The 17,634-nt window shown below is 42.0% G+C and overlaps 3 protein-coding genes across 7 annotated transcripts in view; 1 reads left to right on the top strand and 2 right to left on the bottom strand.

Annotated features, from left to right (window-relative positions):
* The window catches only part of bin2a (bridging integrator 2a), a 16,297-nt gene extending 9,399 nt beyond the window's left edge, over nt 1–6,898 (bottom strand). For 2 of the 4 annotated variants that reach the window (XM_024005372.2, XM_024005371.2), the window contains exon 1: nt 6,767–6,848. The gene's annotated coding sequence lies outside the window, so the exon portion shown is untranslated. Of the gene's footprint in view, nt 1–6,766 lie in introns of all 4 variants that reach the window. The other 2 variants (XM_024005369.2, XM_070447965.1) reach the window with 2 other exon arrangements.
* On the top strand, nt 5,706–9,175 carry si:ch211-210c8.6 (uncharacterized). The gene is made up of 5 exons (XM_024005374.2): nt 5,706–5,943; nt 7,018–7,123; nt 7,427–7,533; nt 7,927–8,099; nt 8,328–9,175. The coding sequence occupies exons 1-5, from the start codon at nt 5,793–5,795 to the stop codon at nt 8,604–8,606; spliced, it is 816 nt and encodes a 271-aa protein (XP_023861142.1). The 5' UTR covers nt 5,706–5,792; the 3' UTR covers nt 8,607–9,175.
* A 1,711-nt stretch (nt 9,176–10,886) lies between these two features.
* Nucleotides 10,887–17,353, bottom strand: LOC111976509 (rac GTPase-activating protein 1). 2 transcript variants are annotated; one of them, XM_024005367.2, is made up of 17 exons: nt 17,175–17,353; nt 16,282–16,366; nt 15,964–16,166; nt 15,671–15,816; nt 15,484–15,553; nt 15,254–15,307; nt 15,082–15,162; nt 14,294–14,411; nt 13,957–14,087; nt 13,597–13,761; nt 13,342–13,440; nt 12,971–13,169; nt 12,537–12,642; nt 12,267–12,399; nt 11,957–12,083; nt 11,642–11,753; nt 10,887–11,372 (listed from the first exon to the last, which is right to left on the bottom strand). In XM_024005367.2, the coding sequence occupies exons 2-17, from the start codon at nt 16,364–16,366 to the stop codon at nt 11,288–11,290; spliced, it is 1,914 nt and encodes a 637-aa protein (XP_023861135.1). In that variant the 5' UTR covers nt 17,175–17,353; the 3' UTR covers nt 10,887–11,287. The 2 variants fall into 2 exon arrangements, with proteins under 2 accessions (XP_023861135.1, XP_023861136.1); XM_024005368.2 differs by having other exon boundaries at nt 16,282–16,369; nt 17,175–17,264.
* Between the last annotated feature and the right edge of the window lie 281 nt (nt 17,354–17,634).

Here is a 17,634-nt window from a genome sequence, read left to right as displayed (position 1 = left end):
CGCACTTTACAATAGTGCATCTAACTCTTTTAAGGGGGGGGGGGGTAGAAGGATTACTTTATCCTATCCTAGGTATTCCTTAAAGAGTGGGGTTTCAGGTGTCTCCGGAAGGTGGTGATTGACTCCGCTGACCTGGCGTCGTGAGGGAGTTTGTTCCACCATTCCGCCAGAGCAGCGAATGTTTTGACTGGGCTGAGCGGGAACTGTACTTCCTCAGAGGTAGGGAGGCAAGCAGGCCAGAGGTGGATGAACGCAGTGCCTTGTTTGGGTGTGGGCCTGATCAGAGCCTGAAGGTACGGAGGTGCCGTTCCCCTCACAGCTCCGTAGGCAAGCACCATGGTCTTGTAACGGATGCGAGCTTCAACTGGAAGCCAGTGGAGAGAGCGGAGGAGCGGGGTGACGTGAGAGAACTTGGGAAAGTTGAACACCAGACGGGCTGCGGCGTTCTAGATGAGTTGTAGGGGTTTAATGGCACAGGCAGGGAGCCCAGCCAACAGCGAGTTGCAGTAATCCAGACGGGAGATGACAAGTGCCTGGATTAGGACCTGCGCCGCTTCCTGCGTGAGGCAGGGTCGTACTCTGCGAATGTTGTAGAGCATGAACCTACAGGAACGGGTCACCGCCTTGATGTTAGTTGAGAACGACAGGGTGTTGTCCAGGATCACGCCAAGGTTCTTAGCACTCTGGGAGGAGGACACAATGGAGTTGTCAACCGTGATGGCGAGATCATGGAACGGGCAGTCCTTCCCCGGGAGGAAGAGCAGCTCCGTCTTGCCGAGGTTCAGCTTGAGGTGGTGATCCGTCATCCACACTGATTGTCTGCCAGACATGCAGAGATGCGATTCACCACCTGGTTATCAGAGGGGGAAAGGAGAAGATTAATTGTGTGTCGTCTGCATAGCAATGATAGGAGAGACCATGTGGGATATGACAGAGCCAAGTGACTTGGTGTAATGCGAGAATAGGAGAGGGCCTAGAACAGAGCCCTGGGGGACACCAGTGGTGAGAGCACGTGGTGCGGAGACAGATTCTCGCCACGCCACCTGGTAGGAGCGACCTGTCAGGTAGGACGCAATCCAAGCTTGGGCCGCGTCGGAGATGCCCAGCTCGGAGAGGGTGGAGAGGAGGATCTGATGGTTCACAGTATCAAAGGCAGCCGATAGGTCTAGAAGGATGAGAGCAGAGGAGAGAGAGTTAGCTTTAGCAGTGCGGAGCGCCTCCGTGACACAGAGAAGAGCAGTCTCAGTTGATGACTGTCTTGAAACCTGACTGATTTGGATCAAGAAGGTCATTCTGAGAGAGATAGCAGGAGAGCTGGCCAAGGACGGCACGTTCAAGAGTTTTGGAGAGAAGAAAGAAGGGATACGTGTCTGTAGTTGTTGACATCGGAGGGATCGAGTGTAGGTTTTTTCAGAAGGGGTGCAACTCTCGCTCTCTTGAAGACGGAAGGGACGTAGCCAGCGGTCAAGGATGAGTGATGAGCGCGGTGAGGTAAGGGAGAAGGTCTCCGGAATGGTCTGGAGAAGAGAGGAGGGGATAGGGTCAAGCGGGCAGGTTGTTGGGCGGCCGGCCGTCACAAGACGCGAGATTTCATCTGGAGAGAGAGGGGAGAAAAGGGTCAAAGCACAGGGTAGGGCAGTGTGAGAGAAACCAGCGGTGTCGTTTGACTTAGCAAACGAGGATCGGATGTCGTCGACCTTCTTTTCAAAATGGTTGACGAGTCATCAGCAGAGAGGGAGAGGGGGGAGGGGGGAGGAGGATTCAGGAGGGAGGAGAAGGTGGCAAAGAGCTTCCTAGGGTTAGAGGCAGATGCTTGGAATTTAGAGTGGTAGAAATTGGCTTTAGCAGCAGAGACGAAGAGGAGAATGTAGAGAGGAGGGAGTGAAAGGATGCCAGGTCCGCAGGGAGGCGAGTTTTCCTCCATTTCCGCTCGGCTGCCCGGAGCCCTGTTCTGTGAGCTCGCAATGAGTCGTCGATTGGATTCAGAAAGTTAAGCTTACGTTGCAAAAAATCTTATTGACTAAAATGATATAGTACTGCTGGCTGGTGAAATAGGCTAGCTAGCAGTGGCTGCGTTGTTGACTTTGTTTGAAAGTGTAGCTGTTTAACAAATGACTTAACAAGATAATTCAATTCAATCAAAAATATGTGTAATTTTGGTACAGAATTCTGGAATATTTGTTTGTGTATAAAGTATTTGGCAACAAGAATTTAAAAAATGCACAATCATTTCAATGGTCTTGTTATCATTGCAATAGTAACATATTATATCCTTCATGTCAAAAACATGGGTAGTGTTCATAATGGTAAATAAGTATTTTGCAAGGTTTTCTCAAAACTCTGACACAAATTTACATTCAAAGAACGAGTCAGATTCTCACCCTCTTTTTCACAGAAAACGCAGATATCATCAATAGCCACAAATTTGGACAACATAGAAATACATGGATATACCTTATGTAAGTGCTCTTCCTTACATTTGTTTGGTATACAATATTTGTAAGACCTTAACCAAGCTTTTTCTCCAAGCTTTTTTTCCAGACAGTGACAGGAATAAGCATGTTCCAGAAAGATATTCCTCTAGGCGTAAATTGGTTTCGTGAATGGAGAATTTGTCTTATATATTTATTACAACAATATTTCTCAAGTAAGCCCATGCCTTCCAAACTGAGTTCTGGATAAGCTTTGTGATCATCACCAAAGCTAAGATGAGTTTTCATTAGTGTAGTTAGACCACTGGGAATGGCTTTGATCACAGAAATAAGCTCTCTGAAAGGTATTGGAAAGTCATTCAATGTTATAAATTATTAATATGCAAGAATATTACCCCTGTTGTCAAAAACATCAAGAACAAAGTCAATATTCCTCTCATGCCAGCTGGGGTAGAATAATGACTTATTCCTTACAGTTATGTCTGAATTATTCCACAAAAGAGCTTTATGTGTGGAAAATTTGTGCAGGAAACATATTTTCCAGGCCATTAAAGCTTGTTGGTGAAACCTAGCCAATTTAGTGACACAAATACACCATGACAGCGCAATACACAAGGGGTGGAACAGTGGCAAAGGTACCCACAGGACAAACAGAATAATATTAGGCTGAGGAGAGATTAAATAGCATTAATACAACAAAAATAATTCTAAACACACCTTTAGTTATCTTTCAGGAATATAATTACATTTCAGTAAAAATTGAAGACCTCCCAACTTATGAAACACATTATTTGGAATGAAATACCATATTGAATCAGTATTGCTCAAACATCTTTTCAACCAGTTGCTCTTGAAAGTGTTATTTATGTCAACAAAACCCAACACTTCCAGACCTCCTTCAGCTCTTTTATTAGAGAGGACTGACTTGTTAGTTTGTGAGACTTTTTTTTCCAGATGAAGTCAAGAAAGGTATTGTTGATCTCTTTACAAGTAGAGGGAAGATATACACTTATATAAATAGTTCTGTGTTACTAAACCTTAATACATCCAAAAGATTCACTAACAGAAGTACATGACAGGGATGCCCAATTTTGGCATTTTTATTCATTTTGGTTGTGGAATATCTCTAGATATTCTGAATAATGCAAATCTGCATGGTTTAACAACTTGGAACTCGGGAAAAATACGAAGTCAAATCATGACGCCAGTGATCGTTAGGCTGAAGCTCTAGAAAGAGGCCCGTGTTCCCGAGTTCGAATTCCTAACTGGATCACCGTTAAAACATATTTTTTTCTAGTAGGAGCGCGTTTTTTTTTAGAGTTCCCAGTTGTTTTGAACACACAGAAGTCGGAGATTTCCGAGTTCCCAGTTGTTTTGAACGCAGCATTTGTTGACGACAATACCTATCAGATATATGTATATATAAAAAGTTGGCGGCATGCTAATGTAACAGTATAACTTTAAACCGTCCCCTCGCCCCGACACGGGCGCGAACCAGGGACCTTCTGCACACATCAACAACAGTCACCCACGAGGCGTCGTTACCCATCGCTCCACAAAGGCCGCGGCCCTTGCAGAGCAAGGTGCAACACTACTTCTAGGTTTCAGAGCAAGTGACATAACTGATTGAAACGCTAGTAGCGCGTACCCGCTAACTAGCTAGCCATTTCACATCCGTTACACTAAAGTGTAGCTATATAAGGCAGTTTTATGACTACAAATCCGTCTTCTTAGCGGGCCTATCATATATTTACAAGTCAAGCCACTCCTACATACTATTATGGAATTACATAGTCAGGAAGGTACAGGAAGCAATTGATGAGGTAGAGCGGTGGGCATTATTGTGGGGATTCAGGTTCTCTGTAGAGAAAACTCAGTGTTCTTTACCAGGAGAAAGGTGGGAGATGAGGTACGCTTGAGGTTATATGGGAGAAACTTGGAGAGGGTGGGGTCCTTCAGGTTCCTTTGGGTGTACTTTGACACTAGGCTGACCTGGGCAGAACACATTGAGAGAGTGGTGGGAAAGTGTAAGAAGGTGTTAAATGTGATGCTCTGTCTGACAGGGAAGGAGTGGGGGGCTGGCCGTTCCTCATCGAGGACCATGTATGTTGCATTAATCTGATCTATAATAGACTATAGCAGTAAAGCGTATGGTTCGGCAGCTTGGACCTCATTGGAAAGTCTAGATGTCATACAGAGGCAAGGACTCAGAATATGTAGTGGGGCGTTTCAGACGTCCCAAGTGGCTGCACTACAGGTGGAGATGGGGGGATATGCCATTGCAGATTAGGAGACAGCAGCTGGCAATTAATTATTGTGTCAACCTACAGGGCCATGGGGTGTCTCATCCTCCGAAAGGGATTTTACAGGCATGCTAGGAACATGAGCGAAGACGGAACACAAGCTTTGGGTGGGTGGGTAATACGCAGGCGAACGTATTACAGATCATCTGGCTGTATATACGGTGGAGCTGACGGCCATACTGTTGGCCTTGCAGTGGGTGGAGGACATCAAGCCAGACAGAGTAGTTACAGTATTTGCTCTGATTCATGTGCAGTGTTGATGAGTCTCCTGTCCTTTAGCTCATGTAGCAGACAAGACCTTTATGAGGTACTACAAACCCATGGCAGGATTAGAGCGATGGGTATACAGATAAGATGTACTTGGGTCCCAGCCCATGTGGGGGTGGAGGGGAACGAGGCAGTTGATGTACTGGCTAAACAAGCACTTAGAAGTAGGGATATTGATGTTGTGGTTTCAATGAGCAAGGCAGAGGCAAAAAGCCTGATATGTACAGTGATGGTGCAGAGATGGCAGGACCAGTGGAATAGAGAGGGCAGGCATTCATTTCAAGTACAAGGAAAGTTGGGGAGGACAGCAAGAAGAGACAGAAGAGAGGAAGCTATTTTTACAAGATTAAGGGTTGGACACAGCCAGTTGAATAAGACATCCAATCTGATAGGAAATCATCCAACAGGAAAGTGTGATTATTGCCAGGAAATAGAGACAGTGGAGTATGTATTGATACAGTGTGGGCAGTATGAGAGGGAAAGAGAGAGGCTGAGATATAGTATGATGTGAGAAGGGGATACAAAACATTTGTTTAAACAGTACATTGATTAGAACGCTGTTAGATAGTCTCAAATATGTTGTTATCTTTTTTAAGAGAAACGGTGATGGCAGGTAGGATTTAGTTTCTCCCTGTCTCTCACCCACACAACAGTACAGTAGGTGGCGGTAATGCACCATACCGTTGGATGCCAACCGCCGATAAACCCCACCCAAGAATAAGAAGTAAAATGTTATGGAAGAAGTGAACTTTATACTGGAGTGTTATTTGAAGAAAGTGGGGGTGGTCCGATGTTGGAATACCAGTTGTTGTTTCAGAATTTACTGGACATGATAATGGGCAGTACGATAGTGAAATGTGCAGCTACAGACCTGGGAATCCAGTGGGCTGGATGGGCCATAGCAGCAGCTCTCAAAACCGAGAAGTTCTATGACTTAGCAGGTAATAACACTTGATTTAAGCCTACCGGTATGTCAATTCTCACCGAAGCGTTTAGTTTGTTTTGTGAATCGCTATGATTTCATATTGTAAATGGTTGAATAAATCACCCAGAGTATATGGTTTTGTCATAAAATGTAAACATTCGTTCGGTCAAACCAAACGTATGCATTGGAATCAGGCATTGTGTTTTTCATTTAAGTATAGCATGTTGTATCTGATGAATATCAATGTTACAAAACCACTGTTATCTAAACAGCTTTGTTGTAAAACAACTCAAGGACTCCTCCCTCATTCAGATAAGCTTAAGTATTTTCCAGAAAATCAGCTTAGTTCAACATTACGACCAACTGACTACCAATTTTACAAGCCTCCACTCAAAGGTTAAAATAAGTCCAGATAATGCTGCAATATCCATCTATTAACTAGCTTCGACAGCGCATCCGGATGATTTTAGACAAAAGTTCACATTGTAGCGCGTGATTGGTGTTAAATGTGTCGGCCTATCGCGAGATGTTTGTCACACATTGCTACGTTGTAGTTCGAGTAACCACAGCAGTACAGTTTTATTGTAGCCCGTCTTTTGTCGATCATCCAACAATAGCATGGTAAACCAAATGAAAACAGCAGTTATGTAGGCCCTTGCATTTGAAGGATTGAGTGAGGCAATTGTTGTAGGGTTTTTCATTGTTACAGTATAATATTGTCGACATCTATATGATCTGTCAAAGTTCAATGGGAAAGTAAAAACTGTTGTGACATTATGTGCCATTCAAGAATAACATAATTTACTTCACCGTTAGTTATGTAAAAGACTGCAACTTACCTGTAGACACTGATGAATGGGCATTCCTTGACAAAATGATTGTGCCACTCCTCTGAGCTGTCTGTGCTCTTGGAAAGTTTTGCCCTTGTACTTTGGAGCCAATTGTCACTCTGTCAGTAGGCTCCTGGGTAAAATATTCATTGAACACACCTTACTGTGCAACTTCTGTATGATAGGAGTGGGCAGAGCCATGTACCATGCCCAAAGGGACACATGTCTTGTGCTGATGAACCTTGATTGTATTTGTTTAGGGTCTGGCACATTTATATTACTCGCCCACCTGAGTCGCTATTGGGGAGGGACTCGTCATTTGAGGCAAAATGTGCAGACCGGATTGGTGACAGCATGGGGAGTAAGGTAAGCTTGACAGGGTGACAGCAGGGTCTCCAATCTAATGTCACCTGCTATGCCCAACAATTAATTCCCATCCTAACAATGGAGAAGAACAAAAAAGCTATAAACACCTGCAGAGCTTTAGTGTTCTCTGATCATTTACTTTTCAATCAACAAAGTGTTGTATCAGTTTAGTAGTCTTATCCAAGGCTGAGGTTTGGCCCGGCCCAGTTGCAGAACCCTCGAAGGATGGGACTCATTAAAGTTGAGTTAATGAATAATGGCGGGGTTAATGTCAAACTAATACCTATGTTCTAACTTCTGCAGGCTTGGAACATTCCTCTTCATGCGGATCTTGAAGGACGGCCAGGATCGCAGGTTTAACAATGTCAGAGACAGCCCAGGGACATTCTTTGTGTACTGGAGTGTTCAAGGTACTTTGAATCATTATGGTTGCCGGCTTTTCTTATTCTCACTCAGCCACCACAGCAGTTATTTTCTTTCATCCTCAAGCAATCAATTTTAACTTACTGCTCAGTCGTTTCGCTCTTCATAAATGTATGAAACCAGATTAGAATAGCCACTGATATCAGGGTATTGTGCATTTTGCCCAAATGGGAGAAAACATAAGGTTTACCATTGGACACTGACAGTACAGTACTCTTTTGAAAATGTTTTATATTTTGGACCCAGGTGAATTTCTAATTGAGAGTAGGCGCATTATCTTGACATGTATTCAAGTATTATTTATAGATTGGTAGGATAGACCATTTCTGTGGACTAATCTACCATTGGTTCAGTACATAATTTATTCCTCTTTCTTTCAGCTGTTTGGGTGTTCATGACCCTCCTACCTACTCTCATCCTGAACAGTGAACAGCGAGATGAGCCATTGGGCCTGAGGGACTACCTGGGCTGGGGGATATGGGGCCTTGGCTTTGCCACGGAGGCCATTGCTGACCAGCAGAAGTGGTTATTCAAAGGAGACCCAGATAATGCTGTGAGTCAGCTTGGTGGGCTTCGTTGTTTTCGGGACATTGACTTTTTATAATGATCATGTATACAGTGGGGTAGTCGCAAAGTATTCTCACTACAACATGCTGTCATATGATGAAAACACAACCACTCTCAAACCATTGAAAATAAACTTTCTGTATTTGTATGTTAATTTATAGAATATTTATTTACCCAGAGAATAGCCTCAATTCAGCCTTCCCATTTTCTCCAGGGAAAGTTCATCCAGAGTGGGCTGTGGGGCTACAGCAGACACCCTAACTACCTCGGGGAGATACTACAGTGGTCTGGACTCTTCCTCTCCGCCTCGTCAGTGATGAAGGGTCCCCAGTATGCTAGTGTGCTATCTCCTCTGTTTGTCTGGTTCCTGCTGCGTCACGTCAGTGGCATTCCCATCCTGGAGAAGCAGGCCACGAAGAAGTGGGGCTCAGACCCTGCATTCCAGAACTACGTCAAGAACACTCCTCTCCTTTGGCCAATTCCCAAGTTCTGATGTGTTACATACTTTCTAATAGAGTGTTCTGGCACAAGGGGAACTTACTGAACAGGACCATTTGTAATCATCAAGCATCCAATGTGCTGGTTGTCTTTGATATTCTCATATCGAAGTACATATACACACACGCAGAAACTTCAGATTGTAACTTGCACAAATGTTTTGATAAACAGGTTTACTTAAAATCCACAATTTGAACTATCCCACTTTTCAGTTGTCTAAAGTCCAGTGGTGTAAAAATACTTGAAAGTACTACTTAAGTAGTTTTTTTTGGGTATCTGTACTTTACTATTTATATTTTTGACAATTTCACTAAATTCCTAAAGAATATACTTTCTACTCCATACATTTTCCCTGACACCCAAAAGTACTATTTACATTTTGAATGCTTAGCAGGACAGGAAAATGGTCCAATTCACACACTTATCAAGAGAACATCCCTGGTCATCCCTACTGCCTCTGGTATACTCACTAAACACATACCTGGCATACTCACTAAACACAAATTCTTTGTTTGTAAATGTTGGTGTACCCCTGCCTATCCGTAAATAAAACTAGAAAATCGTGCTGTCTGGTTTGCTTAATAAGGAATGTGAAATGATTTATACTTTTACTTTTGATACCTATGTATATTTAAAACTCAAGTAGTATTTTACTGGGTGACTTTTGAGTCACCTTAATAGAAAATATCTTGACAATTAGGTACTTTTTCCACCACTGCAAAAGTCAGTTGATGTAGTAGACCTACTTGAATCAGTCTGCTTTGGAAGACAAGGACTGTTATTCCTTACACCACTGGATGTTTTTTGCACTTCTGAGTAAAAATGAGCAAAGAAGTGAGAACATGAAACTGGAGTAATGACCTGACAGACTGCAGTAGTATTGTGAATTCTCTACATTCTGCTACATGTAACTGACAAAACTAAGGAAACACCAACAGTGTCTTAATAGGGTGTTGGGCAAGAACAGCTTCAATGCACCATGGTATAGATTTTAATCACTGTCTGGAACACTCTTGGAGGGAGGTGACACTATTCTTCCACAAATTCCATAATTTGGTGATTCGTTGCTGGTGGTGGAAAGCACTGCTCCAGAATCTCCCATAAGTGTTCAATTGGGTAGAGATCTGGTGGTTGATATGGCATACATTGTTTTCATGCTCAACAAATCATTCAGTGACTATTCGCGCCCTGTGGATGGTGGCATTGTCATCCTATAGGGGCATAGCCATGGTAGCCAAATTAACAGCCTGACCAGCATTTTCATACGTGGGGTGTTAATTGCTTCTTTAACTCTGGAACCACACCTGTGTGTAAGCACCTGCTTTCAATACTTTGTAGCCCTCAAGCATTTCCTGTATTTTTTTTAAGTTAGTGCAGCAACAACAAAAGGTAACGAGAAAGACCAGTTTAAATGTACTGTATACTGTTTTTACAAATCACAGATCATACAGCATGTACTTGTACGAAACAAATTGACCAGAAAAAGCTTTGATCAAAGGAAATGTTACATTCTTGTTGAAATGCCACTATTTCTACACACATTCTCAGTTACGGAATGCAGCGTTCTAGGCCGCTAGGGGCACAGAACATTATAGCCAGAACCAACCTTTCATTGTGCAAACAAAGATGGTCATGAAGAGTGTGTGAAACTGAAGTAATCAATGTACAAGGAGTATAAGCTATATTATAGAACGCTCAGAAAAGGAAACAGGTGAAATGTTAAACCCAAGTTAGGTTGCATCAGAACCGGCCGTGATTAGGAGTCCAATAGGGCGGCGCACAATTGGGCCAGCGTTGGCCGGTGTAGGCCGTCATTGTAAATAAGATAATAATTTGTTCTTAACTGACTTGCCTAGTTAAATAAAAAGGTAACATTTTAAAAAAATAAATAAAGCAAAAGGTGAATATTTCCCCCCCTACAAAACGTATAATCAAGTTGAATAAATCAATGGCAAAATGTACTGGACTCACCAAGCATACAGCTACTTGGTTATCTCTGTTAGATAATTTTAGCTAAAGAACACTGCAGACTAAAGACGCTGCATCATATTAGTATTGCCATACTGTGGCTAGTCTTGAGTATGTAAAAGACAAATGGAGTTAAACATGTACGATCAAACTGTTAAAGCATGTAGACCTTTCAAAAGTGATTATACAAATACAGGAAAAAACTTAAATATAATGCCACCCGCAGTAAATCCATTCAAGCCCGTCATAAAAAGCTCTATGCAAAGTTTTCTAACCGGTGATGAGCAAATTGCATGTTAGATATTCATAATAGATCAACCTTTTATCACCAGCCTAAATTCAGTCACGCATGTTCTCAACCAATGTTCAAATGTTTCTTTGTAAATAAATCACAGGAGGATACTGAAGAAAAACCTTAAATTGTATCTACAAACCTAATACATGACATTGCCAGAGGTGATGAGAAATCAATGGAAAGCATATTGATTCAGAGCCAACTTTAAAAAAAACTGAGCTCCAAAGAGACCCTCCCTTTTGATTGGAAAAATATATTTTTTGCACACATGTAAAAAAAAAACACACACAAATCCTACCATTTAAAAATATAAAACATCTGTGGAAGCAGTGTAAAATTGTATAAAATAAAACAAGTAAAAACCTATCTATTGCTAGGTATTGAACAGAAAGCTACTCTGCAGCGGCTTTGGATTACTTGAGGAGCGGCGATGCAAAAAAGTTTCCTTGGCGACTGGCGAATCCCACTCCCACGACAGACTTGCTCTTACTCCCAAATCTGAAAGTTACAACACAAAAAAACATATTAGTATTAGCCAGGCAGCATTAGCATTAGTCAAATGAAGCCAACGTTAAAAAGGGAGCAAATTAAGAACTTGGCGAAAGGACTTATTCAGGAGGTCATCTACTTTAACTTAAGTCTGTCTGTTTTGTTGAACAATGAGACTAGCGAAAACCCAAGTCCTTCAGCCAGGAACTACATACACATTGTAGTGACTTACAACAAATACTAAATAAGTCAAATGCATGACAGGACAGAGCGCTTACTTGGGTGTAGTCTTGCTCAGGGTGGACTTCATGCGTTGACCCAGAGAGCTGGAGGACGGGGTTTTGTTCATCTGGTGGTGCTCTGGAGTGGTGAGAGGACCCAGCATGCTCACTGGAACAATATCAATACACACAGTCAAAATTAGTCACATTACCCCAGTTGGTTACCAACCTGTACATCTGCATTTGTTTTTAACATATTTTCATAAATTGTCAATATAATAACACATTAACCTAATGGAGGAGCTGGCCAGAGGCAGGCACTCACGTTGGATTTGGTACTGGGTTGCTGAGATAATGCTCGACTAGGCTCACCTTTGTGGTCAGGGGTATAACAGTTATTGTTCTCGATAATCATGTGATCAGGGTGCGGCTGGTCATGGTCCACCATCATGAACTGGCTCCAGTACTCCACCGGCAGGCCCAGCAGGCGCTCAATAACCTGGGTAATAATAGAAATGCATTAGCGTCTGTTTTTTCCTGAGGAATTACAGCATATTGCCACATCCTCTTTGAAGGGGCTAGACAGATAAACAACTTGTGAGACTTAAAATAATTAGACGTTAAAATGTAACCATGGTCTTTTACTGCAAGTTAAACCAAGACTGTTGCTGTAATGAGTTACCTTGGGCTGGCGTTTGGTGTCCTGCAGGATTGTCATGGGCTCTGGGTCAGGCACTGCATGGCCAACGATAGTTGGCCCAAACACACGAGCCAGGTTGGTGATGTCCATCTTAGTGTCCAGGCTTTGTGCAACCCTGAAAGAGAATGAATGTTGGGCAATAGGAGCCCATTTATCGAGGGGGAAAACAAGCAACAAAGCTCAAAGGGTCAGTGATAGGGAGCAATAATTACATTTAAAATGAGTAAGGAGAGCTACACAGCAGATACTAACCTCTGAAGATGAATGGCCAAGAAGGCCAGGGTGTCCCTGTTAGCCTGTGGCAGGTCACTGATTGTCTGGTACATCAGGGCAATGCTGTTATCCTCATCCGCAAGCTCTGAGGACAAAGTGAAACGTCAGTAGAGAGCACAGAATTTGAGTTGTAGACATTGATTATTATTTGTTTTAGTCCAGATGAAGAATCTAACATTGCAGGGACTTAGTAACTACATTTATTGGTGACCAAGAACATCATGAAGGAACACTGAACATTACCACATTTGACTGTACAGTATTACTAACCAAAACATTTAGTGTGCCCAAGGACAAAATGGCTATGCAAAGCAACCAAAAGACACCTTTATCCAGTCTACTAGTCAACCACTGGCCAAACCAACCACAGAGTGATAAAGTTATTGTTTAATCGCTTAAGGGCCAACACCCACCTGCAACCTCCATGAAGGTGCGGTTGAGGCGGAAGGTGAGGAGGGGCTCTTTGAGGTTCCTGAGGAAGTCTTTGAGGAGCCCAGTGACGCAGTTGATATCATCCACCTTGCTGAGCAGTGGGACAGTCTTCCCACGCAGGAACTTCTCCTTCAGTTCCTTGACCGTGCGGTCTGAACCGGACAGCCGATAGAGGCCGGTCTGGGAGAGAAAAGAACATGGTGAAACTGGGCTCAATCATAGACAAAGTGTGAAAAAGAGTTTGAAGCTATATTACTACTGTATAAACTAAGCTTTAAAAAACACAGCAATTCTTCAGCCAAGTGTGTGAGGCTGTGTGGATTTTTTTAACAGACTGGAGATGACAACTCACCTCATGTAGGCCCCTCTGCTCAATCTCATTGACGCAGTGCACCACCAAAGAGGGAATCATGGGAGATTGGACATGGGAGACGTAGTCTGTAAGCGTACCCTGGGATTGGTAAGACATTTAAGAGAGAATGGTTATCCATTAGACTACACTGAAATCACAAGATATTTGAAGACAGACAAGTTGCATGTATCAGAATGAACGTATTGTTTAAGTATATGAACACAAGTTGAGAATTCACAAGAAACATCCCTGTACCTGTCCGATTTTGACAGGAGTGCCACTCAGGCTGGGGATGCATGGCAGGGGACAGCGTTCACGACACTCTGGGTGGGTGACCACTCTGCAGTCACGACACTTCAAGGAGATTTTTCCGAACTTGATCCTCTTGCCACAAGGTACACATGACTCTGGCTTGATTACCTGTGCGTGAGGTAAAACAAAGCTTGGTTGATCCAAGTTTGCACAAACCATAACTTTTGTCATTTTAACCTGAAAATAAGACCCAAAGCAGCACATTTTTATTACAAAAGCTAATTTAACAAAATAGCCTTTTCTGCCTTGCTAAATTCACACATGTAATAACCTTCTCTGACTGAAAACAAGTGACATTCCTACCGTTTTGGAGACAAACTCGTGCAGACGGACACCTCCGTTGCCCTGGGGCGTGCTGGGTTCCTGAGGCCTGCTGGGCTGTTTGAACATGACATCCTCAGACTTTACTGACTCTGAGTCCCACTCATGTGTAGCTGAACAGGTGGGAACGAGAGGTCAAATACTGCTCTGACAATGCAGCTATGATGAGTTATGAACATGTCACATTGTCACGGACAAACTAATATAATCTAGCTGCGTGCTGCTTCCCAAATAAATATCCTATCATGCTTCGACATAAAAATACCATCTTCCATTTGAAAGTTCACCAAATCCACAGTAAATGAGTAAGAGCTGTTACCAGTCTTTCTCCTGCTCCGAGTCCAGTAGGGAACAGACTCAATAGTAGAAACAGCTTCGATGGGACCTCCGTTAGCAGGCACGGTCACTGTAGTCTTGGCCACAAGAGACTCATTTCCCTACAGCCATTAAACATATCAGTCAAATCACTTTAAACCTCAACAGTATAATGAGTAACCGCTCTCAGTTACCCACATTTTATTCATTTAGCAGATGCTCGTATCCAGACTTACAGTTAGTGCATTCGTCTTAAAGGGAAATTTCATCATAGCACCACCCCAACATCAACATGTGAAAATGGCACATTTCTATGTTTGGTAGTAAAAAAAGACAGGAAGACATCTGTGTACATCATGTGATTTTAACCAATGAGTAAGCATTGCCTACTAATTGGTTGATGTGCATAGGAAACATATTTTTAACTACAAAACGCACCATTTTCATATGTTGATGTTCAAGTAGTGCTAGAGATTATTAATATGAAAATTTCACAATAAGATAGCTAAGTGAAACAACCACAACAGACGTAGTAAGTCATTTCTTAAATAAATAAAAAGTTATCAGCAAAGTCAATGCTAGTAAAAATATATATAAATGCATTACAAAAAAAGTGTGCGCATGGCCCCCCCATGCGCACACTTTTTTTGTAATGCATTTATATATATTTTTACTAGCATTGACTTTGCCTTTTTTTTTTTACTAGCAAAGACATTTGTCTTTTTAAGATACCCTTTAAAGATGTTTTCGGACAATGGGCATTTTTATAGAAATGAAACTAAAAACCTTTACCTTCTCAGAAGTTCTGCCTGTTGATCGAGACCTTTTGGAAGCACATGGGGGACCATCAACGAAATTTCTTGAGGCAGAACGCTGTAATGAAGATGTCAAACATGTTAATAACAAATACACCACTGAGCCCTTCATTTACACATTCAACAAATAATTCCAATGAACTGCTTACCCTCTTTTCACGTTTCTTCAGCCGCACAGTTCTCACAATGGATGAGTCCCAGTCCTGGAATGGTTTAATCAAACAAACAGACCAGGTTCATTATTGCAAAATATGCCAATTTATCATCTAAATTATATTATGCATTGGTTGCATTAGCCATTCTCCAAGCTAAAGGTTTGGATGAGTAATATACTTGATTCCGAGGCTTAAGCATTTAGAGAAGACAAATATAAACTTACTAGAGAGTCATCCGTTTTATCATAGCTGATGTCTGATGAAATAGAGGCAGACTCATCTATGGTCTTCAATCTATGGAAAATAACCATAGATTGACTAACTTTTCAGATGTTGATATGTTAATAGAAAATGCATTGGTAAGCTTTTCAACTCATGAACAGGAGCAAGGCACTAGAAGTGGGTCCTTACCTTCGGCTGGTGTTAAGGTTGGCTGGTGCCGCCTGAGAACGAGCGTTAAGGAAGGCCAGAGCAGAACGCTGCTCCTCATTCAGCTGGATGCTATTGCTGGAGCCCTCAGTGATCAGAAGCTCCCGAATCAGCTGGATCTGGCGGTCCTGTAACACAGAAGAACACAGGGAGAGCGGAGGTGAGAGGAGTCGTATGAAGCCATTCGACAGTTTATTGGGAGAAGAGTGAACCAGTCTGAGGGTGCCAGTGAAGAGAAGAAAATATTAAGATAGACTTTGTCTGTGCATACACACCAACTTATCACAGTCAGCTTCTGCCTTCTGGCGGCGGCGAATCTCCACGTCGACTTGATTTCGAGCATGCTTGAGTTTGACTTCCAGGGCTCCCCTCTCCGTTTCTGCCTTAGAAAGCACTTCCTTGCAGGACCCCAGGTCCCGCTCAAGCCTGAGCCATCTACGACGGCAGTCCTCAAAGTTGAGGGCCATCTGGATGAACTCTGATAAGAGAAGTTGCACAATAATGAGTGTTAGCTTTGAATACTTATCCATCCACTTATCCATTGTCTATATTATTAATCTCCTTGTCAAATCAAATTAAACAGAATTACTTACGGGGCTCAATGCTCTCATTGAGTATGTCTACATGAGACCGCAGATTGCCAAACAAGCTGTGTAGGTTCATCACAGCAGTGTCCATCTTCTGGGAAAAATAAAGGGCACATAGAAACCAATACTGATAATGAACTTCTATGAGGCTCATAAAAATAATTTTGCTAAATCTCAATATTGAATTACATCATCCCCAAGCTAATTGTTTCGGCACAATTGTCTGCTGGTGAACCCTAATCATAGAGCTTGTAACGTTAGTCCTATAAACCGAAAGGATTTACATCTGGTTCGTTCAGCCATTTCTATGAGGAAAGAATCTTATTTTATTTAACTAGAATACGGTTTTGGCTAAACTCCGACAATAAGGTCCGAGGTTAACACAGCCTTGGAAGATTTTACGTTGTGTTTTATGAGATTACATCAGTCAGTTAAAATTACCGTTATGAATTATGAAGCCTGTGCTTTTTTTGATTACATAAAATAATTAAATTTCACAAAAAGTGGAGGTTAGAAGAAGATTCTCATAGAACAAAAACGTATAAGATCTCCTAAGCCTGTGTTTGCCACAGATCTTATTTTCGGCGTTTATCCAAAACGCCCATAGCTTTGTCCAACGAACCATGGCGGAGTTAACGTTAGTGCCTAAAAAGACGTCATTACTATTACTCTATTCATCATAGTAACCTAACTAACGTTGAAGATTTGAGTAAACATGTTGATTGTCATTTAAAAAAAAGTTTACTCGCACATACAAAAATGTTTGCTAATTTAGCAAGCAACAGTAGATTTAGCTAGGCTACCTAGCCAACATTGTTGGTGATGTAACTATGATTCAAAAAACTACAGCTAGCTAGCATGCTAACGTTAATAGAATAACTAACGTTACAATTACATACCGCTTGCTGAGTCCACCACTCTGAGTAATGAAATAAGGCAGACAAAACACCTAAACTTTTTCACAGCCAACTGTTTTGACCTCTCTTTTGGCACTGGATGAGCAAGTGTGTTATTCTTTTGTTCGGATCATCTCAAACTCAGCTCCTGGAAGTGTGTATTCAAGTAAGACAGGCACGTTACATTTCAAATTTACCCACTAGCCAATGAATATCAACTGACGTTTATCACGTAGCTGTACGTCAACGCGTATGTGGGCCAGCAGCCCCATAAAACGGTTACCACTTAGCTCTGATCCTGGATCAGCCAGTCCTGCAAGCAAGCAACAGTAGCCTAAATAAAATGTGGCAAATATGAATGAACATTTGGGAAAATCTACAATAATCAATATTACGTTTTAATTATGATAATTATTAAGCGTTAGTATTAATTAACATTCATTCGTATTTATTATTATTATTA

The sequence above is a fragment of the Salvelinus sp. IW2-2015 genome, linkage group LG17 (assembly GCF_002910315.2).
Source record: "Salvelinus sp. IW2-2015 linkage group LG17, ASM291031v2, whole genome shotgun sequence".
Taxonomy (NCBI): Eukaryota; Metazoa; Chordata; class Actinopteri; order Salmoniformes; family Salmonidae; genus Salvelinus; species Salvelinus sp. IW2-2015.
This window is presented reverse-complemented; position numbering and strand designations above follow the sequence as displayed.